A 21960-nucleotide genomic window follows, 5' to 3' on the forward strand; every position below is an offset into this window, starting at 1 on the left:
TGTCTCCAGCAGCCTCCTGCTTCCCATGCAAGGGGAATACCCATGTAGAAGCAACTGTGAATATACAATACAGTGTGACTGAACGCCTAGGCAGTGGTGTAACGTAGCAGCTATGGAAGTGAGCTCTTATGGACGAAGTCCCCAGTTGAAATCTGGCCCCATTTTGTTATGTAATTTTGAAATTATGGATCATTTGATTACGGCTACATGAAAGTCAAATAAGGCACATGCACACAATAATCAGACAAAGTCCTTTTGCCTTAATAAAACAAACTTTACTCACTACAAATGGGTGGGGAAACTTGGAATGAAAAAACAATAAATCCTTGCTACTTATCTAGTTTCCTAAACTTGCCACGTATGAGCTGGCAGGTATTTAAACTTAATCATAGTGCATTTCTAAGAGACAGAAATGCTCCATCCTTTCTGTTTGAATAATAATAATAATAATAAAAAACTGCCTCTGCTCTCTCTTCTTAGACAAAGAAAGAGCAGTAAAATGCAAATTCTATTACGTGACCCAAAACATGTTTACAACAGATTTTCACTGACCAATAGCTAATGGACACATTGGAATTATGTCACCTTTTTGAACTGGCTAACATCAATACAATCAAGTTAACCCTTGACTGCCTAACAGAAATGAAGCTCGCTATCTATATACTTTTACAAACTCACAATGTAGTCTAGTCAATCCACACCTTAATGCTACCCCACCCATTTGCAGCATGGGGATAACAACACTGGCCTGCCTTACAGGGCTATTTTTAAAGATTGTTGTGGGATGATGCATGCGAAGTCACTGATAGTTCTATGTTCTGTTGACCTCTGTGGGGCTTCGCACGCATTGCTCCCAACTACACATGCCCAGATACTGGGGACGTTTTCATGAGTATGGATTGCTTATTTTTCATCTTTCTCTGAGCAGCAGTATGATATCATTATAACTGACCTCAACCAGCCCATGCTTGTTAGCCAGTTGAAGAATAAACGAGGCAGCAGCACTGTTGAACCCCGCGTGGCCCTCCTGGTCCCTGAATTTTGCTACCTAACAGGTAAATAGCTTTTATTACTGAGCAGTGCTGTTTGGTTGTATTCACTGCTGCAGGAGGGGGAATATTATTTCATCTCTCTGACATACCTGTCAGTCAGATTATCTTCAGTGTTGTTTATCAATTCTCTCCCCACATGTCACAAAAATTAATGCCCCCCCCCCAATCATTCATTAGGTTTGAGCAGCCGTGCAACCACCGATTTCCGGCTGTTGAAGGATTTGGCTCAGGAAACTCACCTGACCCCTGAGAGAAGACAACAGAGGCTGTCTAGACTTGCTGACAACATTCAGAGGTAGTTTTGCATAAAACTTGCCACTATGAGGTCTTTTTTTTAACGTGACTTGTGTTTTTGCTGTGTTTGTGCGTCTTCTTGCAAATTGTTCCAGAATATGAAGTTCTAGAGAGGGTTGCAGTTCTAGTCATACCCTCATTTGGTAGATATATAGAAGCAGACTGTTCAGTACATTTCTTCAATACATTGGAGCGGTGGAGTCTGATCTGGAGAACCGGGTTTGATTCCCCACTCCTCCGCATGAGTGGCGGAGGCTAATCTGGTGAACTGTATTTGTGTCCCCACTCCTACACATGAAGCCAGCTGGGTGACCTTGGGCCAGTCACACTCTCTCAGCCCCACCTACCTCACAGGGTGTCTGTTGTGGAGAGGGGAAGGGAAGGTGATTGTAAGCCGGTCTGAATCTTCCTTAAATGGTGGAGGAAGTTGGCATATAAAAAACCAGCTCTTCTTCTCCTTCTCCTCCTTCTCCTCCTCCTCTCTTTTACACTCATTAATCATTTACATGTTCCTCACAGCACACAGCAGCTGTAGGGAACCATTTCTGAAAGAAAAAGGGAGACCCCAAATAGGCTGGGGGGATGTGGAATAGTATAGTATAGCCCCATCTCATCAGATCTGGGACATTAGGCAGGGTCAAGTGAAGCTGCCTTATACTGAATCAGACCCTTGGTCCATCAAAGTCAGTATTGTCTACTTGGACCGGTAGCAGCTCTCCAGAGTCTCAGGCAGAGGCCTTTCATATCACCTACTTGCCTAGTCCCTTTAACTGGAGACGCCAGGGATTGAATCTGGGACCTTCTGCATGCCAAGCTGATACTCTACCACTGAGCCATGGCCCCTCCCAAAAAATACATGAACACATGGAGCTGCCTTATACAGAATCAGACCCTTAGTCCATCAAAGTCAGTATTGTCTACTCGGACCGGTAGCAGCTCTCCAAGGTCTTTTCTTTTTTTTTTCCCATAATTTTTTTATTATTTTAAAAATATTTTACTGTCTGGTACTTTTCAACAACACATTCATTTCATAAATCATACAATAAAAAACTTTAACAGTGTCATCGAAAAGCATATTCATCTATTAATGAAAAGATATTCAAATAAGAGACTTCCCCCTCACCTTCCTCCATCTTGCTATAAATGTATCTATTCTTTTGCAAAGAAGTTCTAATCCAGAAAAATACATCAAGCTTGATTACTAAGTTAATTCTAAATTATTCAATTCGTTTACAATTAGTACGTGTTTATTATTGATTTCATATATAGTAACAGATTTTATTTCAAAACCGTTCTTAAGATAAAAGGATTAGATCAGTAAATACAAAATTCCCTAGTCATCATTTAAATCCCTGTTTAGCCCTCTGTTTCTCTCTATCACCCATAAACTGCATGTTTCCTTTTAGTTTTCTTGCTGTGAAATTTTGTTTTTCCAACACTTCTGTTATTTTTGATGTCCTGTCTTTTTTGTCCAGATGTCAAGGCCAACTCCTTTTTCTCCTCTTCTTGTTGATGTTGTGGCTCCTGGTTAAGGCCAGCTAGATCTTTTTCATAGTTCTTCAAAAAGTTTTTTACTTCCTCCTGTGAAGTGATAGTAAATCTGACCTCTTTGTAGGTAAAAGTGAGTCCCTGTGGGAAGATCCATCAGAATCTTATTCCATTCTTCTTCAATGTCCCAGTAAATTCTTTGTACATATTTCTCTTCATCATCAAATGTCGTGGGATATCCTTAAGAATGATAAGAGGATTTCCATTCACAGACAAAGGATTATCATAGAGGGTTTGCATAATATAATCTTTCATCCTTATATCATAAAAGGAAATCATAATATCTCTTGCCTTTGTCTTCTCCAGACTGGTGGGTAAAGGAATTCTATATACTTTGTTTATTGCATAATCCAGATCTTGTTCACTTATATGAATCAGGTCAGCCAATGATTTTATGATAGTTATTCTGGTACATCCCATTGCTTCTGGAAAATTGCGAAGACGTACGTTCGATTGTCTTAATTTTAACTCCAGTTGGTCTAAAACATTTTCTTGTTGGAAATGTATAGCTTGAATTTGATTACCTTGAAGTATCTGTTTATTTTTAATATCTTTCTGTTCTTCAATTGCCTTTTTAATTGAAGTATCCATTTTTCCCATGTCAGTTTTCATTGTAGATATTTGAGATTTCATATTTGTAATTTCGCTTGCCAAAATGTCCAATTTCTGACTAGTCTGGTTGGTAGTTTGAGTTAGACTAGTCAATATGTTGGTTAGCTGAGCCAGACGTTGAGATTGTTGCTCATATTGTTTAGTAAAGGCATCCATGTGTTTTGTTAACATTTCCTGTATTTTCTCGTCGGCCTTTCCCATGTTTATTTCTGAAAATAGTTCTAAAAATTCACCAATATCAAGAAGTGCTGTTCTAAATATGTTGGCAGGGTCCAAGACCTTGTAGTGGTTCTATTCATCAATTATACAGGTCTCGGGATTAAATGGCTGTAAATTCTTCTCTCCGCTGTAAAACAATTAGTGTTGTTGTAAAGGACCATCCAGTTTTATTGACACTCTGCTCGATTGTAAAAGAAGGGGGTGAGCTGGGCATTATTTAAATCGCGGACTTTCGGCTGTCTTGTTTTCCAGTAGTAGGAATATGTTGCTTGTTGCACAATAAAGACACACTCGAGCCCTGCAATTTTCCTGTATGATCTTTCCCTTTCAGTCTCGATGGTTTTCTTTGATGAATCGGAAAGACGTCATCTCCAGAGGAATTTAGCCCATTCGCTCCCACCCCTTTTAACACCTCGGCTTCTAATTGGTAGCTAGAGTGTCTGTCAGCCGTCCCGTTTGTTATGCCAAAGTGGAGATCGAATAGATAAGGCTCCTGCCGTTCAACTATAGTCTTTTTAAACAAACAAAGTCACTTATATTCTGGACAGAGAGATGCAGATTGCATTGATGATTGTTACGATCTTCCAGAGCTTCAATTTCAAGGTAAAGACAAAAGAATTCTTGCAACTTACTCAGATGTTGGATGATAAGGTTACGGTGATGATAATTTTCTTAGATGGTGATTGAAGGGGGAGGACTGAACCTTGATTACCCATGAAATGTTCCGGCGATGACTTTCCCTTGCCCGCAGGACTGGCATCAAAACTTCCGAGGGGCTTAGGAGCCTCCCTCGGAGAGTTCTGGAGGTCAAACCGCATAAGTGGCTGCAGGGAATTCCTGCTTCCCAAATCCACTGTTTAGGACCAGGTTGAGGTGCTATTTAGCACCCCAATTTGAACATTTCTTGGATTGTTCCTGGAGAGTCCAGGAAACATGGCGCTCAGCCCAGCTGCCCCAGCAGGAAGTCCTCAGCAGCTCTCCAAGGTCTCAGGCAGAGGTCTTTCACATCACATGCTTGCCTAGTCCCTTTAACTGGAGATGCCGGGGATTGAACCTGGGACCTCCTGCATGCCAAGCAGAGGCTCTACCACTGAGCCACAGCCCCACTTGGACTGTGCAGAAGAAGTCAATGGCAAACCACTTCTGCTTCTCTCTTGTCTTCAGAGCCCCTTGCTGGGGTTGCCGTAAGTTGGCTGCATTTTGACGGCACTTTACACAAACAAATGGGCTTGTGGCGGGTCTGCAGCGGGGGGGCTCAATTTAAAGTATTGGCTATCACATACAAAGCCCTTCATGGCCTTAAACCCTCATATCTGCGAGACGCTCTCTCCCTTATACTCTACCACGACAGCTTCACTAATCTGAGCAAGGCTTTGTGCAGGTGCCAACCTGCAAATGGGCAAAATCAACAACTTTTAAAAAAAAGGAAACCCTCATAAGAAGGTGCCCAGCATAAACAATGTATTGACTCCCAACACATTTTGAAAGTAATCTGTTTGTTAGGGGTAACAATCTGTTAGAAGGCTTATGCCCGTTTGCACTGTGATTTGGAATGGTGTGGTATAGCCTGGTCTCGTCCCTTCTTAAAAGTTAAGCAGGGTCAGTACTTGGATGGGAGAAAACCAAGGAAGACTCTGCAGAGGAAGGCAATGGCAAACCACCTCTGCTTCTCACTTGCTTGGAAAGCCCCTTTGCTGGCCTTTCCACTAGTCGGTTGTGACTTGATGGCACATGCATAAGTTTGCACAGTTTGCCTTTATGAATATTGCCTAAATGAAGCTTTGGGACACCAATTGCATTGAGACACGTTTATTCTGGGCTTAACAACAACAACAACTCTGTTTTCTTGCCCTTTTTATTTCCTTCACTGGTGTCCTTCCTTTCCCCCCACATTATGGATGTTAAGTGAAATCCTTTTACAAACTTCTTAATGTAGTTTCGATTTTTGTGTCTTAAAAAAAACAAAAAGAGACCAGGAGAGAGAAACATTTAAATCATGTCCTTCTTGAATTAGAAGTTATTAAAATAAACACATATTATCAGTCAGTGTCCTAATAACTGCATGAGAGACTTGGGAGGTTTACAACCCCTAGATGGAGTTAAAGTACTGTAACCAGTTATGAAGGCTTATTTTTAAATACAAAGAATATTTTTCCCCTTAAAGAGTGTGAGATGCACATAAATGGTTTCAAAGAACTGCCGTTCAGAAGGAACAACCTTCTGAGCAGATAGAGCTTACTCAGTTCCATTTTTGAAACCTACATTTTAAAAAATAAGTCTGTGAAGATTGATTTGTTAATTAATGCTTGGTTAATTAATGTTTGCTACTATCCTCTTTTTGTGTCACTATAGCAGCTGTTTGTGTCCTCATATGACACAGATAAGCAGCATTAGATTCTCAGCACACAATGTGTTAAAACAGTGAACACAGCAGAGCGTTGGGTGGGGAGACCAAGGATTTGTGAATGAGTTCACGTGGCGCTTTCCCCACATGCTGAATAATGCACTTTCAGTGCACTGTGCAGCTGGATTTTTATAGTGTGAAACTCCGCTTGCAAACAATTGCTAAAGTGGATTGAAAGTGCATTATTCAGCATGTGGGGAAAGCACCCCTCATTTCTTTGCAGCATATTTTGAGGTTTACAGTGCCATCCTAAGTAAAGTTGCACCCTTCTGAGTCTGCAGGTCAACAGGCTTAGAAGGGTGAAACTCTGCTTAGGAGGGCTCTGTTAGTGTTGGATTTATTTTCATACCCTTGCCCAGGTACCACCTTCCCTTCATTATAGTCCTCGTTCCCTGCCGAAATTAGGGCTGCTTCCACATGGGGGGTGTTTCCCCCTGTGTTCCATGCAGAGGAGGCCCCAAATTAAATGCAATCACAAATGTCCTGCTCATTCTGAGCACAACTTAGAATCATAAGGTTGGAAGGGATCTCCAGGGTTATCTGACAGCATGTGAGGTAGTTTAAATTGAGACAAAACGACTGGCCCACTTATTGAGCTTCCATATCAGTATATGGATTCAAACCTGGTTCTCCCAAATCATGGTCTAAACCCAGCTGTCAGCAGGAATTAGGAGGAAACGTAGTATATAATTGGAACTTTTACTTAAATTATGTGGGAATAAGGTATAAAATGGAGGAGAGGAAAACAATTTAACTTTGTTAAAGTTAAACACTTTGGGTTCTTATGGGTAAACGAGGCAAGTATACATGAAGTAAATAGATAAGATCAGGGTCAAATGCTTTCTTGCAGGAACAAAGACGCCCGCTTAGAGTTGGAGACCTGGGGACTGCAGCTTGGGTGCCAGGTTTCCCTCACTGGCCGTGTAGTCACGACAGAAAAAATCTTAATGCGGGATTCGGTAAGTATTAGGATGCTCAGTTTTCCATTCGTGGTGGCTCCTACATAGTTCCAAGCATCACTGTCAGCTGAGGGTTTTGTGGCAAAACGGGAGTTAGCTTTTCTTCCCCCAAAGCGGAAATGGGGTGTGGGGGGCAGGCCGAAGGCCTTGTTGATGACAAAAATGTGCCTTGATTGGTTTTGTAATGGGCTACTCTCCATCTGATGCAGATGTAATTGTTATTTTTTTAATTGTTATTTTCTTTTTAGTGCTGTCATCTCGTTGGCTTGATTAATTGCCTGTGTTTTAATAGCTCGGCCAGATCTGCATAAATTTGCATGTTAATAGCTCTGAGGAGGAAAGAATTCTTTTTGTATTGTGAAGTGAGGCATACTTACATTGCACTCTAGGCACTGTCTTAGAAGAGGCATTCCCCCTCTTTAAAAAAGGGAATGCCTCTGTTAACTTTCCCTCTTGCAGTTTTTATAAGTACGTATGTTAAAATATAATTAACAGGTCTTTAAAAAACACACATTATGCCCCAATTAACCAAGGGGTAGATTTTTAATCAAAGATTTAAAATCTGTTGATTTAACTGATTAATCATAGAGCCTTTGTCTTAACCCCATAGTCACCATTCCCTACAGAAAAGAAGCCATGCTTGTAACTGAAATGGAAGCATAGTCTTCTACTGTTAATCCTAATCGCCATCACCTTCCCCTCCCTTTGATGTCTCTTCCATATCCAATGTTATACTGTAAACACCTCCAGGCAGAGACCAGTCTTCATGTACACTGTAGAGTGCCATGCATATTCGTGGTGCATAATAAGAGTAATGAACATTGCAGCCAGATTTTATTTCATTCGTTTAATTTATGCAGGACAAGTACGACCAGGTGTAAAACTAGCAATCAGAATCTGGGAGGTTCCCCCCCAGAACCAACTCTCTACACAAGAAAAGTTGAAGCTTGAATGTTAAACTTAGTCTTCCTTTTAAGTAAATAGGAGATGTGCTCTGTGGATTATCATTTTCTGGGAGCATGTAAAACAAATTGTATACAACTGGGTTAGCAATTTTTGATGTTAACTGCTTGAGATAACTTCCAGTTTTAACATTAGCTTTGAAATTAGCTCATTGAACACTAACTAGTAAATCTTCAAATATATGCCTCACCAAGTACTGGCATTGTTTTGGTGCTCTCCTGCATCCTTTTGTTCTCATGGCTGCTGCCCACTCTGTGCCGTTTTCCTCCTGTTCTCGCTCCCCTTGCTTTCATTCATTCACACAGCCATTTCATCTGGTTTGCAAGCTGCAGGAGCCCGTTTATGTGCACGTCTGCACATTGCCATAAGAACATAAGAAAGGCCCTGCTGGATCAGACCAAGGCCCATCAAGTCCAGCAGTCTGTTCACACAGTGGCCAACCAGGTGCCTCTAGGAAGCCACTAACAAGACGAGTGCAGCAGCACCATCCTGCCTGTGTTCCACCGCACCCAAAATAATAGGCATGCTCAAAATAATAGGCATTGTCATGTCATATGTAGCATCATGACGCTGGTAAAAATGACATGTGTCTCCACTGTTGTGCCCAGAGATGTAAGGTGCTTCGAAGTGCATCAGGCAGTTCCTAGGATCATGACAGCCATTTCTTTTCCCAGGGATGAGGGCCATAACATGGACACTATGGCATTGGGTTGTGTATGAGGGTGCTGAATTTTCGAAGACAGTTGAAAGAAATGGTATTTAAAGTTTCCAGTTACCCGTTTGCTCATAAACCTCCCACCCTTGAATTGCAGACTTATTCACGTCTCTTCTCTTTTCACAGATTATGCCCATGAATGCTGGTGACTGGTTCCGAGATATGCGGGATGTCAGGACCCTGGGAGTGGTGCCTCTGGGGAACTGGCTAGTGGTGGTCAGCAACAGGAACTCAGAGCTAGCCCATAATCTTGTGAACTGTTTGAAAAGAGTGGGAGGCCCTATGGGCTTCCACATGGAATATCCCAAATTGTGAGAGACCTCTCTCTCGCTCTCTCTCTCTCTCTCTCTCTCTCTCTCTCTCTCTCTCTCTCTCTCTCTCTCTCTCTCTCTCTCCCTCCCTCCCTCCCTCCCTCCCTCCCTCCCTCCCTCCCTACTACCACTTTACACATTTATGTTTTCTAGGTGTGCATCTGAGACGTTTTCCATGTGTGTGCATGTATTAAGTACCATCAAGTTGCTTCCAACTCATGGCCACCCTATGAATCATGTCCTCCAGATCGCCTTATCTTTAACAGCCTTGCTCAGATCTTGCAAATTGAGGGCCGTGGCTTCCTTGATGGAGTCAATGTGTCTCTTGTTGGGTCTTCCTCTTTTCCTGCTGCCTTCAGCTTTTACTAGCATGATTGTCTTTTCCAGTGACTCTTGTCTTCTAATGTGACCAAAGTACAACAGCCTCAGTTTAGTCATTTTAGCTTCTACGGTCAGTTCCAGCTTGATTTGGTCTATAACCCACTGATTTGTTTTGTGTGTGTGTGTGTTTTTAGCAGCCCACAGTATCCATAACACACTCCTCTAACACCACATTTCAAAGCAATCTACTTTCTTCCTATCAGCTTTTTTCATTGTCCAGGGAATACGATGGCATGAATTAACTTGATCTTGAGTACTTAAAAAAATTAAATGGTGAATACAACAGACATAAGCAGAAACATGCGTTGAGCCCTACTAAGCATACATTTAGAAGCATTCCCCAAATAGACATATAGACAGTGAGTGAGAGGGTGAATATCAGTGAATGGCTGATGCTGAACAGGCAGTCGCCCGGATTCAGTTGCTTGATCATACTAGGAAACTCATTAATTGACAGGTTTGCCTTTCATCCTTTCTTCATTTTTATAGTGAAGTCCCTCAGCAAGCTAATTTTCTTATCAGTGCTGATTTCCAGCATCTCTAGCATTGTCCTCTGCTCTGGGGTCCAAACTTGATTAGTTTGAAGTCCATCCTTAGCTACTAGGCATGATTGCTGAAGGGAACCTCTGCATCCAGAGGCAATAAACCTCTCAATACCAGTGCTTGGTGGCAACTTTGAGAAGGGAGGAATTTCATAGTAAATGGGCATGGTAAATGCTCCAATAATTCAGGGTTGGGGAATATCAGGCCCGGGGGCTGTTTAAGGCCCGCAAAATCATTTGGTCTGGCCCTTTGTGGGTCCTGGCAGATCTCTAGCTCAGAAGGATCTAAGATTGGCAATCCGCCCCCTCCTGTGGACAGAAATAGCCTCTATTCAAGGTGGATGTGAGTTTGTTTTGCCGAGAAAACCTTTCCCCCCCTTGCAGAAGAGTTGTTAGCTTTGGAGTTGCTAGGACTGCCTAAGAAACTGTATTAACCCTTTCCCACCCAGGCCGTGGAGAAATGTATTCCCTCTGTACTACAAGAGGGCTGGGGGCAGAAGTGGCAACAATGGAGGGGTTAAAGGGCCAGAATGCGCGGGGGGGGGGGGCAAGTTAAGTTGATAATTTTGTATGGCCCGTGAATGATGTTATAAATATCCAAATGGCCCTTGGCGGAAAAAAGGTTCCCTACCCCTGCAATAACGTATGGCCCAGCTGAGGAGTTTCCCCATTGTAGAACAACTGAGTGGGGATAATAATAATTGACCTCCCTTACAGGGCTGTTGTAAAGATTAAAATGGTGACATGTATGAAACACTTCGGAAACCATCAAAGCCCCATACAAATGCGAAGTATAATTGTGTTCACTTTCCACTGGTTTAAAATTAAAAGGAAGTAGCAATATTTGTCTCATCAGATTCCAGCTTCTTGGTTGCAAGGGCGGACATATTCTCTGGCTGGGATCCATAAAACTGCGAGTGAACAGACTTTGTGTGGTTGGCTGTGGAATGTCAAAGATCGCTGCTCACACAAAGCCTGCATTGATCTTTGCAATTTCAAAACTTAGTATGTGTATTATTTTTCATTGAGCAGCGGCGGTCTTAGAATTGGTCGGAATTGTGGAAGGGTGGTTTTGTCTTCATTCGTTTGCAATAGTGCCCTAGCTTCCCAAGCTCAGAGGGGCTCTAGCAAGATCATGTTCATGAGAGGGAGGGCAGGAAGGGTTGCGTCAGTGCTGGAGTCTCGTGGCCCTTTCTTTACATGCCCAGGGTGATGCCAATCGCCACTTTGGGGTCTAGAAGCCATTTTCCTCCAGGCCAGATTGGCCAGGGATCCTGGCGGGGGTTTTGTTGCCATTTTCTGGGCATGGAGTAGAGGTCACTTGGGGATGTGGGGGGTGGCAGTTGTGAATTTCATGCATCGTGCAGGGGATTGGACTAGATGACCCTGGTGGTCCCTTCCAACTCTATGATTCCAAGATCTATAGTTGGGGTTCTTTTTGTTCACGACTGACCAGACTTTGACCAGGACCAGGAAAATTGATGCAGCGCAGCACTGGTTCATCTGTGATCTCCTGCTGCTGAGGGAAATTTACAATGAGCCATCTAGAAGCAGATTTTAGATTGAAGTGTATGTACATGCATGGTGTAGTGGCTAAGAGCAGCAGACTCTAACCTGGAGAACTGGGTTTCATTCCCCACTCCTCCACACAAAAGCCTGCTGGGTGAACTTGGGCTAGTCGTAGTTCTCTCTGAACTCTCTCAGCCCCACCTGCCTCACAAGGTATCTGTTGTGGGGAGGGGAAGGGAAGGCGATTGTAAGCCTCTTTGAGACTCCTTAAAGGTAGAGAAAAGTTGGGTATAAAAACCAATGCTGCTGCTGCTTCTTCATTTGGGTTGGATCCTGAGGGAGAGTTCATGGAAGGAGTCAGCAGATGTTTCCCCATTTTCCCCTTCCCCAAGCAGCCTGCCATCTGTCCTAAAACAACTCTCTGAGGATCAGGAGAGTTTCGCAAGCACAAAGGTGCCGCGGGATGGAATAACCGTCTGGTAAAACCGCCCCCATCACTCATATCCTGGTTTGCCTCCACAAATGCTGGTTTCATCGCCTGCTCTCTGGGAGGGCCTCACCAGGGAACAAGCCAGGATCGCAACGTAGTTTTGTATCTCAATAAACACTTTTATTTCTCTTTCTTACCCCTTGTCCCCAAAATCTCAAGAGTGTTGACCCCATAACATAATCCTGTATATGAATCCCTAAAGAAACGTTGTGTGTGTCCAGAATGCTTTCATCTGATGTCATCCTTCCAGTCTTCCTGGGACCAGTGGTGCGCTGCTTTCCCTGAGATGTGCCACAAACTGCTGCTTGTGGTGTCAGTGTGATTAATGTTCTCTAATGTGTTATGATTTCTTTGTCCTTAGTTTGCAAGTACAGGACAGCCCTGTGGCATTTGTGAGGGCCCTACAAAGAAATGTGAATCCAGAGCTGCAGCTGGTATGCACACAGGTTTCATAAGCATTGTCCTTCAGATGGGCATTGTTGGGAGGCCTACCTTGTCACTTTTGTGGCTTTGGGGCTCCTCTATGACCTATACGGACATTATTTCAGGCTTTTTAATGTGCAATCCTATGCAGAGTTAGTCTGGTCTAAGCTCGCTAATTTCAGTGGGCTTAGACTGGGATACCTCTGCAGAGGATAGCGCTGCTAGTGCTCCTTAAATCTTTTCTACGTAAAAATGGAAGGAAGGAGCCATTCAGAATTCTTGGCAGGGCAATCCGCTGGATTGGGAATCTTGTGTATTATTATTATTTTTTGTATAAAGTATATCAGTTAAAATTGTTTTTATGGTGGTTAAACTTTTATGGCTTTGCCTAGATAATCCTGGGAATTACAGTTCAGGATCCTTAATTCCCCTTGGAAAACTGCAGGGAAGGTGTGCAGGTGGGGGTCAGCCACGGTGGGCCCCACCAAAAGTCCTGGGCCCCTGCAGCTGCCCCACCTCAGGGTATGCCGACGCCGGCCCTGCTTGTCAATACGTTCTACGGTTGGCCGACACAGTTAGTAAACCACCCAAAAAAAGCACAGTCCACCAGCCGTATCTACACCGGATGCTTGAGATGCCCATCCCCCCTGGTTTTGCAGCCCTGAGCAGGAAGTGAACAGGGGAGATGCGTTGATCCCCCTGGTCAGTCCCCGTGCATGGCAGGTGAGCCCCAGGGGTTCCTCGTGGTGGGTTACAGCCTGAGCAGGCCTCTTCAGCGGCAAGAGAACCCCAGTGACTGGATATCCTTTCTCTGCTTGCTGTTTTCCTTAGGTGCTCTGTGTGCTGCCTTCGAATCAGAAGGACTGCTACGACTCCATTAAGAAGTACCTGACCCTTGAGCATCCTGTTCCGAGCCAGTGCGTCCTCGCTCGTACCCTGAGCAAGCAGGGCATGTTGATGAGCGTGGCCACAAAAATTGCAATGCAGATCATCTGTAAGCTCGGTGGGGAGCTTTGGGCAGTTGACATACCAGTAAGTAACGTTTATAACTTTCCCTTTCCCTTACAGAGCAGTCCCCCTTACAGAGCATCGTGGGCAGTTGCACACTTGAAAGACTAAAGCTGGAATCCTAAGCACACTAATGAAATTCTCAGCAGCCTTGCAAAAATACAATTGCCAGGACTCTTGGAAGAATCCATGACTGTTAGATACAATGTAGAGTAGAGATATAGTGGTTCAGAATTTGTTACAACCAACTCTTGTAGAACCATAGGAGCAGAATTCTACTATCTGTTTCCCATTAAGAAGAATTCAAGGGGTTGTCATGTGGTGATGTGGTGTTACCTGGGGGGAAGTAGGGAAATTAATTGAGTTTAGAAAGCAGGGCCACTGGGAGTTGATAGAGTGGGGGGAGCCAGTCAGCTGTTCTTTTTGATTTGTGGCACTTTTGGATTCTGAGAACAGATGGTGCCATCTTAAAATGGCTACCAAGGTGAGGGGGCGGCCAACCACAAAATGGCTGTCATGGGAGTCAGGAAAAACAACAATAAAAGAGGGGGGAATCAAATGGAACTCAAACAAAATGCTGATTCCAAACCGAAGAGGTTGAGCTGAAAAATGCTAAAATTACAAATATATAAATTGTAATAAGGTGCACAATCAAGTTAAAAACATAAGGCCTCTGGCATAGGTAGGACTTTCACATTCAATATATACAAACATAAACACCTGCGATGTACAATCTTACATTGACTAAAGTAGGATCCAAAAAGGACCAAACGCATTTCGGCCTGAGAAGGCCTTCCTCAGTGGTCAGTCATAGAGTTATAATCTAGCACATCCTAATAATATAATTCTGTCATACTAAACAGTAAAAAATGTATGAAAGCCTTTCTAGTATAGTGAAGCTCCCTGTAAGTTTATTTATTCCTTGTATACTAGAACATGGCTTCCATGTCTCACCTTCTTTTACATGCCGGGCTCTTGAGGATGTGTATACATCAAGCAGTGTATTAGGTCAAATAGCTGCCAAGGTGAGGGGGCAGCCAAACACAAAATGGTTGTCATGGGAGTCAGCCATAAAACATTGGAAAGTTGCATGCCATATGTCCTCCTCTGATGGAGGCAGCTTTTCCAAATAGGTGCTCTCTGCAGACCCAAAGGTAATGTCCCCATGACTCTTCTAAAGCCACTCCTGCTCTACTGAGATACAGGAATGCCAAGATCGGCTCTTTGTTTTGGGGAAGATGGAAGTGGGCACTGGGAAATACAGTGGGGAGCGCCATATTGTTGATGACTGCGTGCAAAACTGCCTTCAGACATTTTGCTGCCTTTAAGTGTTTCCCTCAGGAGGTGCTTCCCAGAATCCCTTACAGTTGCACATTGCTAGATCAAGCATGCTAACTCAGCTCCAGAGAGATCCTTGTCTGAAAGTAGCCTTTGCTTCAGTTTGTTACTTTGCTCCGCAGCTGAAGTCCCTCATGGTGGTTGGGATTGATGTCAACAAAGATGCCGTCAACAAAGGACACTCAGTGGTTGGATTCGTGGCTAGCACTAATGTCAAGCTTACTAGGTAAGAGCCTTCATTCATAAAGTAGGCATTTTTAGAAGACATTTGTATCTTACTCTCTGTTGTAACATAAAGAAGTGATTCCACATTTTGGCCTGCCCCGTTCATGTAGAGTGTGATAGTTTGCCACTACTGCAGTATTTCTGCTGGAATGTGGAGCAAAGGATTGGCTGAATCCCTGTAGAATTGGCTCTCCTTTCATCACGTAAGTGGAGTTTGATCTGTAAATCAGGGTATATCGAGGTCCCAAGATATGTTTGGAAGGCACGTGGTACAGCAACCTTGCTGAAGCTGTGCAAGCCAGATTCTGGTCCTTGCTTGAGCAGGTGACCGCCTGGAAACTTGCATGCATTACCTTGCATTTCGTGTAAGGCAGGTGGGATGTAAATGTATCAAATAAATACAGTAAAAATCCCATTTGTGACTGAACAAAGCAAAGACTATGAAAAAGGTCAGCAGCTGGCATCCCCTGTGCTTTGCCTTGCTTTGGCTGGTGTGTCAACTGCGTCCGTTCCTGGGCCAGTCAGATCTAGCTGCGGGGATCCATGCCTTAGTTACTTTTAGAATGGACTGCTGCAGTGTGCTCTACTTGGGGCTACCTTTGAAGAGTGTTTGGAGGCTAGTACAGACTGCTCCGGCTAAACTGCTGGTCGAGGCCAGCTGTTGAGAGCACGTGACCTGACATGAACACATGAAGCTGCCTTATACTGAATCAGACCCTTGGTCCATCAAAGTCGGTATTGTCTACTTAGACCGGCAGCAGCTCTCCTGGGTCTCAGGCAGAGGTCTTGCACATCAGCTACTTGCCTAGTCCCTTTAACTGGAGATGCCGGGGATTGAACCTGGGACTTTCTGCATGCCAAGAAGATGCTCTACCACTGAGCTACAGCCCTTCCTCGATATCACAGCAATTACATTGGCTACCGATTCGTCCCCGAGCCCAGTTCAAGGTTTGGTTTTGAACTTGAAAGCCCAACATGGTTTGGGATTGGGTTATCTGAAGGACCGTCTTCTCCCATAATTGATTAATTGATCAATAATAGGAAACCAGTTTAATTTTTTTTAAAGTTTATTGTATATTGTGGTTTTATTGTATTGCTTTGTACTGTATCAATGATGTTCACCACCCTGAGCCCGGCCTCGGCTGGGATAGAGGGTGGGATTCCAATCAACATAAATAAACATGTTCCTGCTTGGGAATTAAGATGGCAGGGGGAGGCCCTCCTGACTGTCCCACCAACCAGAGAAGCTCGTCTGGCGAGCACATGAGAGAGGACCTTTTCAGTGGCAGCCCAAGGATTGTGGAACAATTTCCCAAGGAAAGAGCACCTGGCTCCATAACTTCCAGTCTTTAGGAGGCAGTTGAAGACGGTTTTACTCAGGACTGCATTTGGTTAGGTTTAGTAGCAGTCACGAGTAGTGATTTTAAATTTTTGGTTTTATGCTTTTAATTTAGTCTTATGTTTTCTCGATGGCCATTTATGCAGCGCCGTTTCCCCGCGGTCGTCCCCGGTGACTGTTCTGGTGCTTTGTTTTGATTATGCATGCCCTTCCCGACTGTCAGAGGTCACCTCGCTCTCCCCGCGCATTTCTGCGTGTTTTGGCCGTGTTTTCCAGGTGCTATTTTAGCAAGAATCCAGAAAACGCGCACAAACAGAAGTACCTACAACAGAGGTTAAGATCCAAGCCTGCGCACTGTGTAGTTAATCTAGAAACTAACTTCCTTTGCCTTAATGCCTAGGTGGTTCTCTCGGTGCATGCTGCAAAACTCAGGAGCAAACATGGCAGATTGCTTAAAGATCTGCATGGAAGGTAGCGATGACATATAAATTAGTGCAAGAAGCTTTGCTGTGGAGGGTTTTATTTTCTCTTTCTCACCAATGGCAGCCACCTTTTTGGGGGGAGGGTAGGGCAAAAGTTTCCAAGGCAAATGGAGGGGAGATTTGCAAGGGAGGGGGAGGCTTAACCCTTTTCATGCCTGCCGATTCCGCCTGCTGCCCCCCACCCCTGGCCCTTTCCCTGCCTCCCAGTCAAATTCTGAAAGTGGAAGAGGCTTGGCTGCAAAGAGGAATTGGAAGGGAGTCATTCGCAGAGGGGAATCTGTGTGTGTAGTGCTGTGATTGGCGAGAGCCGTAAAAGGCTGGGGGGAGAGACATTTGTCTATGCTCTCTCACCTTTGTCCTTGGCTGCAGTAACCAGACCCAGCCCACCAGGTGCAGCAGTAGCAGCCTTTAATTCACAGACATCTCAGGATACAGAGGTCATTTATGCATGGGACTTTACCTGAGGCTCGTTGCTCGCTGGACCCACACTTTCTCCTTTAGAAGCTATGCACCAGCAGTCTCCAAGCTCAAAATAAGAAGCCCGCCCCTTGAAATGCCGCTTTGTGATTGGCTGCAGTTCTTTCTTTGAGAGAGAAGCCCGCCCCCGCAGAAATTTAAGCGCCCAGCCAAAATGCATTTTAAAAGACAAAAACAAAACGGGGCTCCCTAAAAGGAATGGGCGGGGGAGAACCCAAGTCTCGTTTTCAAAGTCCATTCTTCTGCCCAGAAAGAACTCCCAGGAAGCAGGAAATATTTTAATCACTGCCTCTTTACACGCTGCTTTGTAATTGGCTGTGAGAAAAACCAAGTTTGTGTGCCCTGCACTTTGCCTTATGCACAGGGATTTTACCCAGGCTGAGCTCAGGAGAGGTGGAAGAATCGGATAACAGAGGAACGGGAAGGTCCAGGATTTGTGAAGGCTGGCAGCGAGGTCTTCTCTAATGGAGGGAAAACTAATGCATAACTCCAAGGAACAACTGAGAGAGACGGGGGGGCGAACATGAGTGAAAGTATCCATTCTCTTTTTATATTTCTGTAGGTGCTCTGAGTCAGTGGCAAAAGTGCAATGGTGGGCAGTTACCTGCGCGCATAATTGTGTACCGCGATGGCGTTGGAGATGGCCAGCTGAAGATGGTGGTGGACTATGAAGTCCCACAGCTGCTTAGTGTCCTCAGTGAATGCCGTGGTGATCACAGGTAATAGATTCTGTGGTCTACTGTATGCTTTGCAAGGCAGATGGATCAGAATGATATGAGCTGGGAAGTAGTGATCTGTTCCCAGTGTAGAGGCAGTTACAACCATGGTTAAGAGACTGGGGACACATCATGTGTGCATGCACTTTTCCTTCCCCTTCTACTGTTGTAAGTTAATTACTACCTCAGAACTAACCATGGTTAAGAGACTAGGGACACACATATGTGCACATACTTCCCCTTGAGAGCCACTGTGGTGTAGCGGTTAAGAGCGGCGGACTCTAATCTGGAGGACCAGGTTTGATTCCCCACTCCTACACATGAAGCCTGCTGGGTGACCTGAGCTAGTCACAATTATCTCTGAACTTTCTCAGCCTCACCTACCTCACAAGGTGCCTGTTGTGGGGAGGGGAAGGGAAGGAGATTGTAAGCCAGTTTGATTCTCCTTAAAAGGTAAAGAATGTTGGCATATAGAAACCAACTCTTCTTCTACTGTTGTTGGTTAATTACCTACCTCAGAGCTAACCATGGTTAAGACTGGGGACACACCATAGGTGTACACCCTTCCCCTTCTACTGTTGTAGGTTAATTACCTACCTCAGTACTAAAGGTGTTTAGCGTTTTGTTGACACCAGCGATTTCATAAACCACACGTGGCTCAAACTACAGATTGTAAACCAGTTCCTGACCATGATGATAAATTGTGATTTGGAGGTAACTGTGGTTAGTGAAAACATTGGTGCAGGCATAAAAAGCAAGTGTGGTGTAATGGTTAGGATGTTGGATTGGGATTGGGGAGTTCCTCAAGTTAATGTCAAATCCCCACTTAGTCTTTAAATCTCATTTTGGGTAACTTTGGTCGGTTACATCCTTTTAGCCTGATTTGCAGGGTTGTTCTGAGGGTAACATGGAGGAGATAAGAACTATGTACTGTGCCTTGACCCCATTGAAGGATGGGTGGGATGAAAACGTAGTAGATAGATAATGCTGAACATAGTTGGCTCCCCAGTAGGAAAGGAACATTTGCACCAGTAGGAGCAGTAACCATGGGTAGAAGATTGGGCAGGGTTACATCTGCAGAACTCCGCCTTGTGACATCACCATGTTGGAGCCACCAATCCATGCATGAGATGAAACGGTCATGCTTGTTGGAGCTAAGGATTGCTCTTGATCAGAAACAATCTTTGGTGGTGGTATGAATGCTGATCAAGTGATAAAACTCGCAATTGCTTATCTGCTTTTTTTGTGTTAATTTTCCTTTTCTCTTATCAAAAGGCCCAAATTATCCATGATCGTAGTCAGGAAGAAATGCCATCTTCGTTTTTTTACTGAGGCCAACAGGGGTTTAGAGAATCCTCCGATTGGGACTATTATCGACACTGAAGCCACTCGACCTGAATGGCAAGTATACGTTGGAGCAAGCGCAAAACCAACATGATGCCTTTTTCATACAGCACAGTGTCAAGAAAGTGAAATTAGCCCTATTAACTGAACTGGTGCTTATCATAATGCCTATATTTATCAACAGCCTTTATCTCTTGCTAATAAGAATACACCTTTACTCACCACTAATTATAACCTTCCACTTCAGGTATGACTTTTTCTTGATTAGCCAGCTTGCTCGCCAGGGTACCGTTAACCCCACGCATTATAACGTGGTGTATGACAACAATGGGCTAAAGCCAGAGCACATGCAACGTCTCACATACAAGATGTGCCACCTGTACTACAACTGGCCTGTAAGTAAAAGAGTTGCGTGCAGTCGCTGTTAAGTTAGTGTACATCTTTGCCCTGCGTTAAGTTAGGAAAGGAACCACCTGTTGCTTCCACTGTACAGGACCCAGGTTCTAAAATGGAAGGCTTCCAGCATGAGCTTTTATTTATATTTTATTCACAATACTTATATCCCACTTTTCTGCCTGGTCAGAGCCACCCAGGCAGCGAACAGTTGGGACAAGCATAATAAAAATACATAGTAAAAATAGTTAAAATATATAACTGAAGAAGAAGAGTTGGTTTTTATATGCCGACTTTCTCTACCACTTGAAGAATCAAACTGGTTTACAATCACCTTCCCCTCCCCACAACAGACACCCTATGAGGTAGGTGAAGCTGAGAGAGCTCTAAGAGAGCTGTGACTAGCCCAAATGAAATAAAACACAGAGAGCTAAAATACATATTTATTTAAAACATTTTTATGCCACCTTTCCACCCAATCGGGGTTTCCAAGGTGGGGAACATAGAAACTTAAACAATTAAAAAGAACAGGTTAGTTTTATATATCATATATTTATTGTATTTTAATCATATATGTTGTTAGCCACCCCAAGCCCTGCTGCAACAGGGGAGGGGGAGAGATAAAAATCAAATAAAAATTAATTAAATAAATCAACCGACAACACCAGAATCAGGGAGGAGGGCCAATTACTTTTATTGCGGGTATGCCAAACGAAACAAAAACGTCTTAATTCGCTGGTGGAAGAAACCTATAGAGAGAGACAGACATATCTCCCTAGGAAGGGAGTTCTAAAGTTTTGGTGCCACGACTGAGAAAGCCCCAAATTGCAAATTAAAACACAAGAAGGAGAGAGCCGATGCAACAAATAGGTCTTCACCCACTGGTGGAAGACAGTGATAGAAGGGGGACAGACAAATATCCCTGGGGAGGGAGTTCCATAACGTTGGTATCTTGATGAAGAAGGCCCTCTGCTGGGTTACCACCCATCTAGCCTCAGAAAGCGGGGACGACCAAAGCAGGGATTCAGAAGATGACTGCTGTGGTCGGGTAGATTTGTACAGGAGTAGGCGGACCTTAAGGCGCCTTTCAACATTATCCGAATGCCTTTTTGCCATCTAAAAGCATAATCGTTCCGATTTATGCAGAGCTAGGCTGCTTTTATTGTTAATTCATATCCTGTTACCTTCTATGTATCAACAACACTGTCTTCATTAATGGTTGAATATACAACATTTTCAAAATATAACTGTCAAAAATATGTCAAAACCACATGAATGATATATGGTCATTCCATCAGTTTGTGACACTGATTGAAGGATTTTGAAAGCACCTATGCAGAGTGGTGTTTCAGAAAAGACAAAAGGAGACAGCACCGGTCACTGTGTTGTTACCTCTTCTTTTTAGCTGAACTCTTTATTTGTGGGTTTTGTTGCAGATTTGCTTGTTCTGATGCTGCATTACTCTATTTGTTGTTTCAGTTGTGCTTTTTAAATCATTCACATGCTGCTTACAGCAGACCTTCATAGTTCAAGGCTGTCTGATCTCCTCCTCCTGTTTTGTTTCTAGGGCCTCATCCGCGTGCCAGCTCCCTGCCAGTATGCCAACAAGCTGACTTTCCTGGTAGGTCAGAGCATCCACCAAGAGCCGAACCTGGAACTCGCTGACAAACTTTTCTATTTGTGAAGAGTGTAGAGGCGAGAGTTTTGAAGAGGGAGGAGCACCCAGTGCGGTTTTGGTTTTAAAGGGGAAGACGAGTTTACTACTTTTAGAATTGCTGCAGCAAAAATTATGGTTTGTTATTTGAATTAAGAGAGCAGATTATTTAGAGTGTTCCTATGCTATAGTTAGAAGAGAGCATTGTTGTTTTTAAAATAAAAGTTGTATTCTGTGTGCCTCTGCAGAACAAGCGGTCCTTGAATACAAAGCCTTGTTTCTTTGCAGCTACCTCAAATAGGAACTACTCATAAAACCAGTTAAAATAAAATAAAAAAGAGGAGGCCTGCAGGATCAAGGCAAAGGTCATCAGTCTAGGCCATGCATTCGTTAATCAGTTCATTTTCACATTTATATCGCTTCCTGTAAGGAGCTAACAATGACATATGTGGATGGAGTGCAGCGTCCAGTTTTCTACAGTTGCCAGATGCTTCCAGGAAGCCTATAAGCTGAGCACGAAGACAGAAGAAGGAGAAGAGTTGGTTTTTATATGCCAACTTTC

At 43.8% G+C, this 21960-nt stretch overlaps 1 protein-coding gene across 1 annotated transcript in view; it reads left to right on the forward strand.

Annotated features, from left to right (window-relative positions):
• PIWIL4 (piwi like RNA-mediated gene silencing 4) overlaps positions 1–21447 on the forward strand; it is a 35813-nt gene extending 14366 nt beyond the window's left edge. The window contains exons 9-20 of the mRNA XM_056858860.1: positions 929–1055; positions 1230–1347; positions 6980–7088; positions 8893–9077; positions 12361–12433; positions 13254–13454; positions 14891–14994; positions 16733–16803; positions 17854–18010; positions 19283–19408; positions 19599–19746; positions 21312–21447. Of these exons, the coding sequence (XP_056714838.1) occupies positions 929–1055; positions 1230–1347; positions 6980–7088; positions 8893–9077; positions 12361–12433; positions 13254–13454; positions 14891–14994; positions 16733–16803; positions 17854–18010; positions 19283–19408; positions 19599–19746; positions 21312–21428 (1536 nt within the window). The 3' untranslated portion in view covers positions 21429–21447. The remainder of the gene's footprint in view (positions 1–928; positions 1056–1229; positions 1348–6979; positions 7089–8892; positions 9078–12360; positions 12434–13253; positions 13455–14890; positions 14995–16732; positions 16804–17853; positions 18011–19282; positions 19409–19598; positions 19747–21311) is intronic.
• The last annotated feature ends 513 nt before the right edge of the window (positions 21448–21960 follow it).

This window comes from Euleptes europaea, chromosome 12 (assembly GCF_029931775.1).
Source record: "Euleptes europaea isolate rEulEur1 chromosome 12, rEulEur1.hap1, whole genome shotgun sequence".
In the NCBI taxonomy this organism is placed as follows: Eukaryota; Metazoa; Chordata; class Lepidosauria; order Squamata; family Sphaerodactylidae; genus Euleptes; species Euleptes europaea.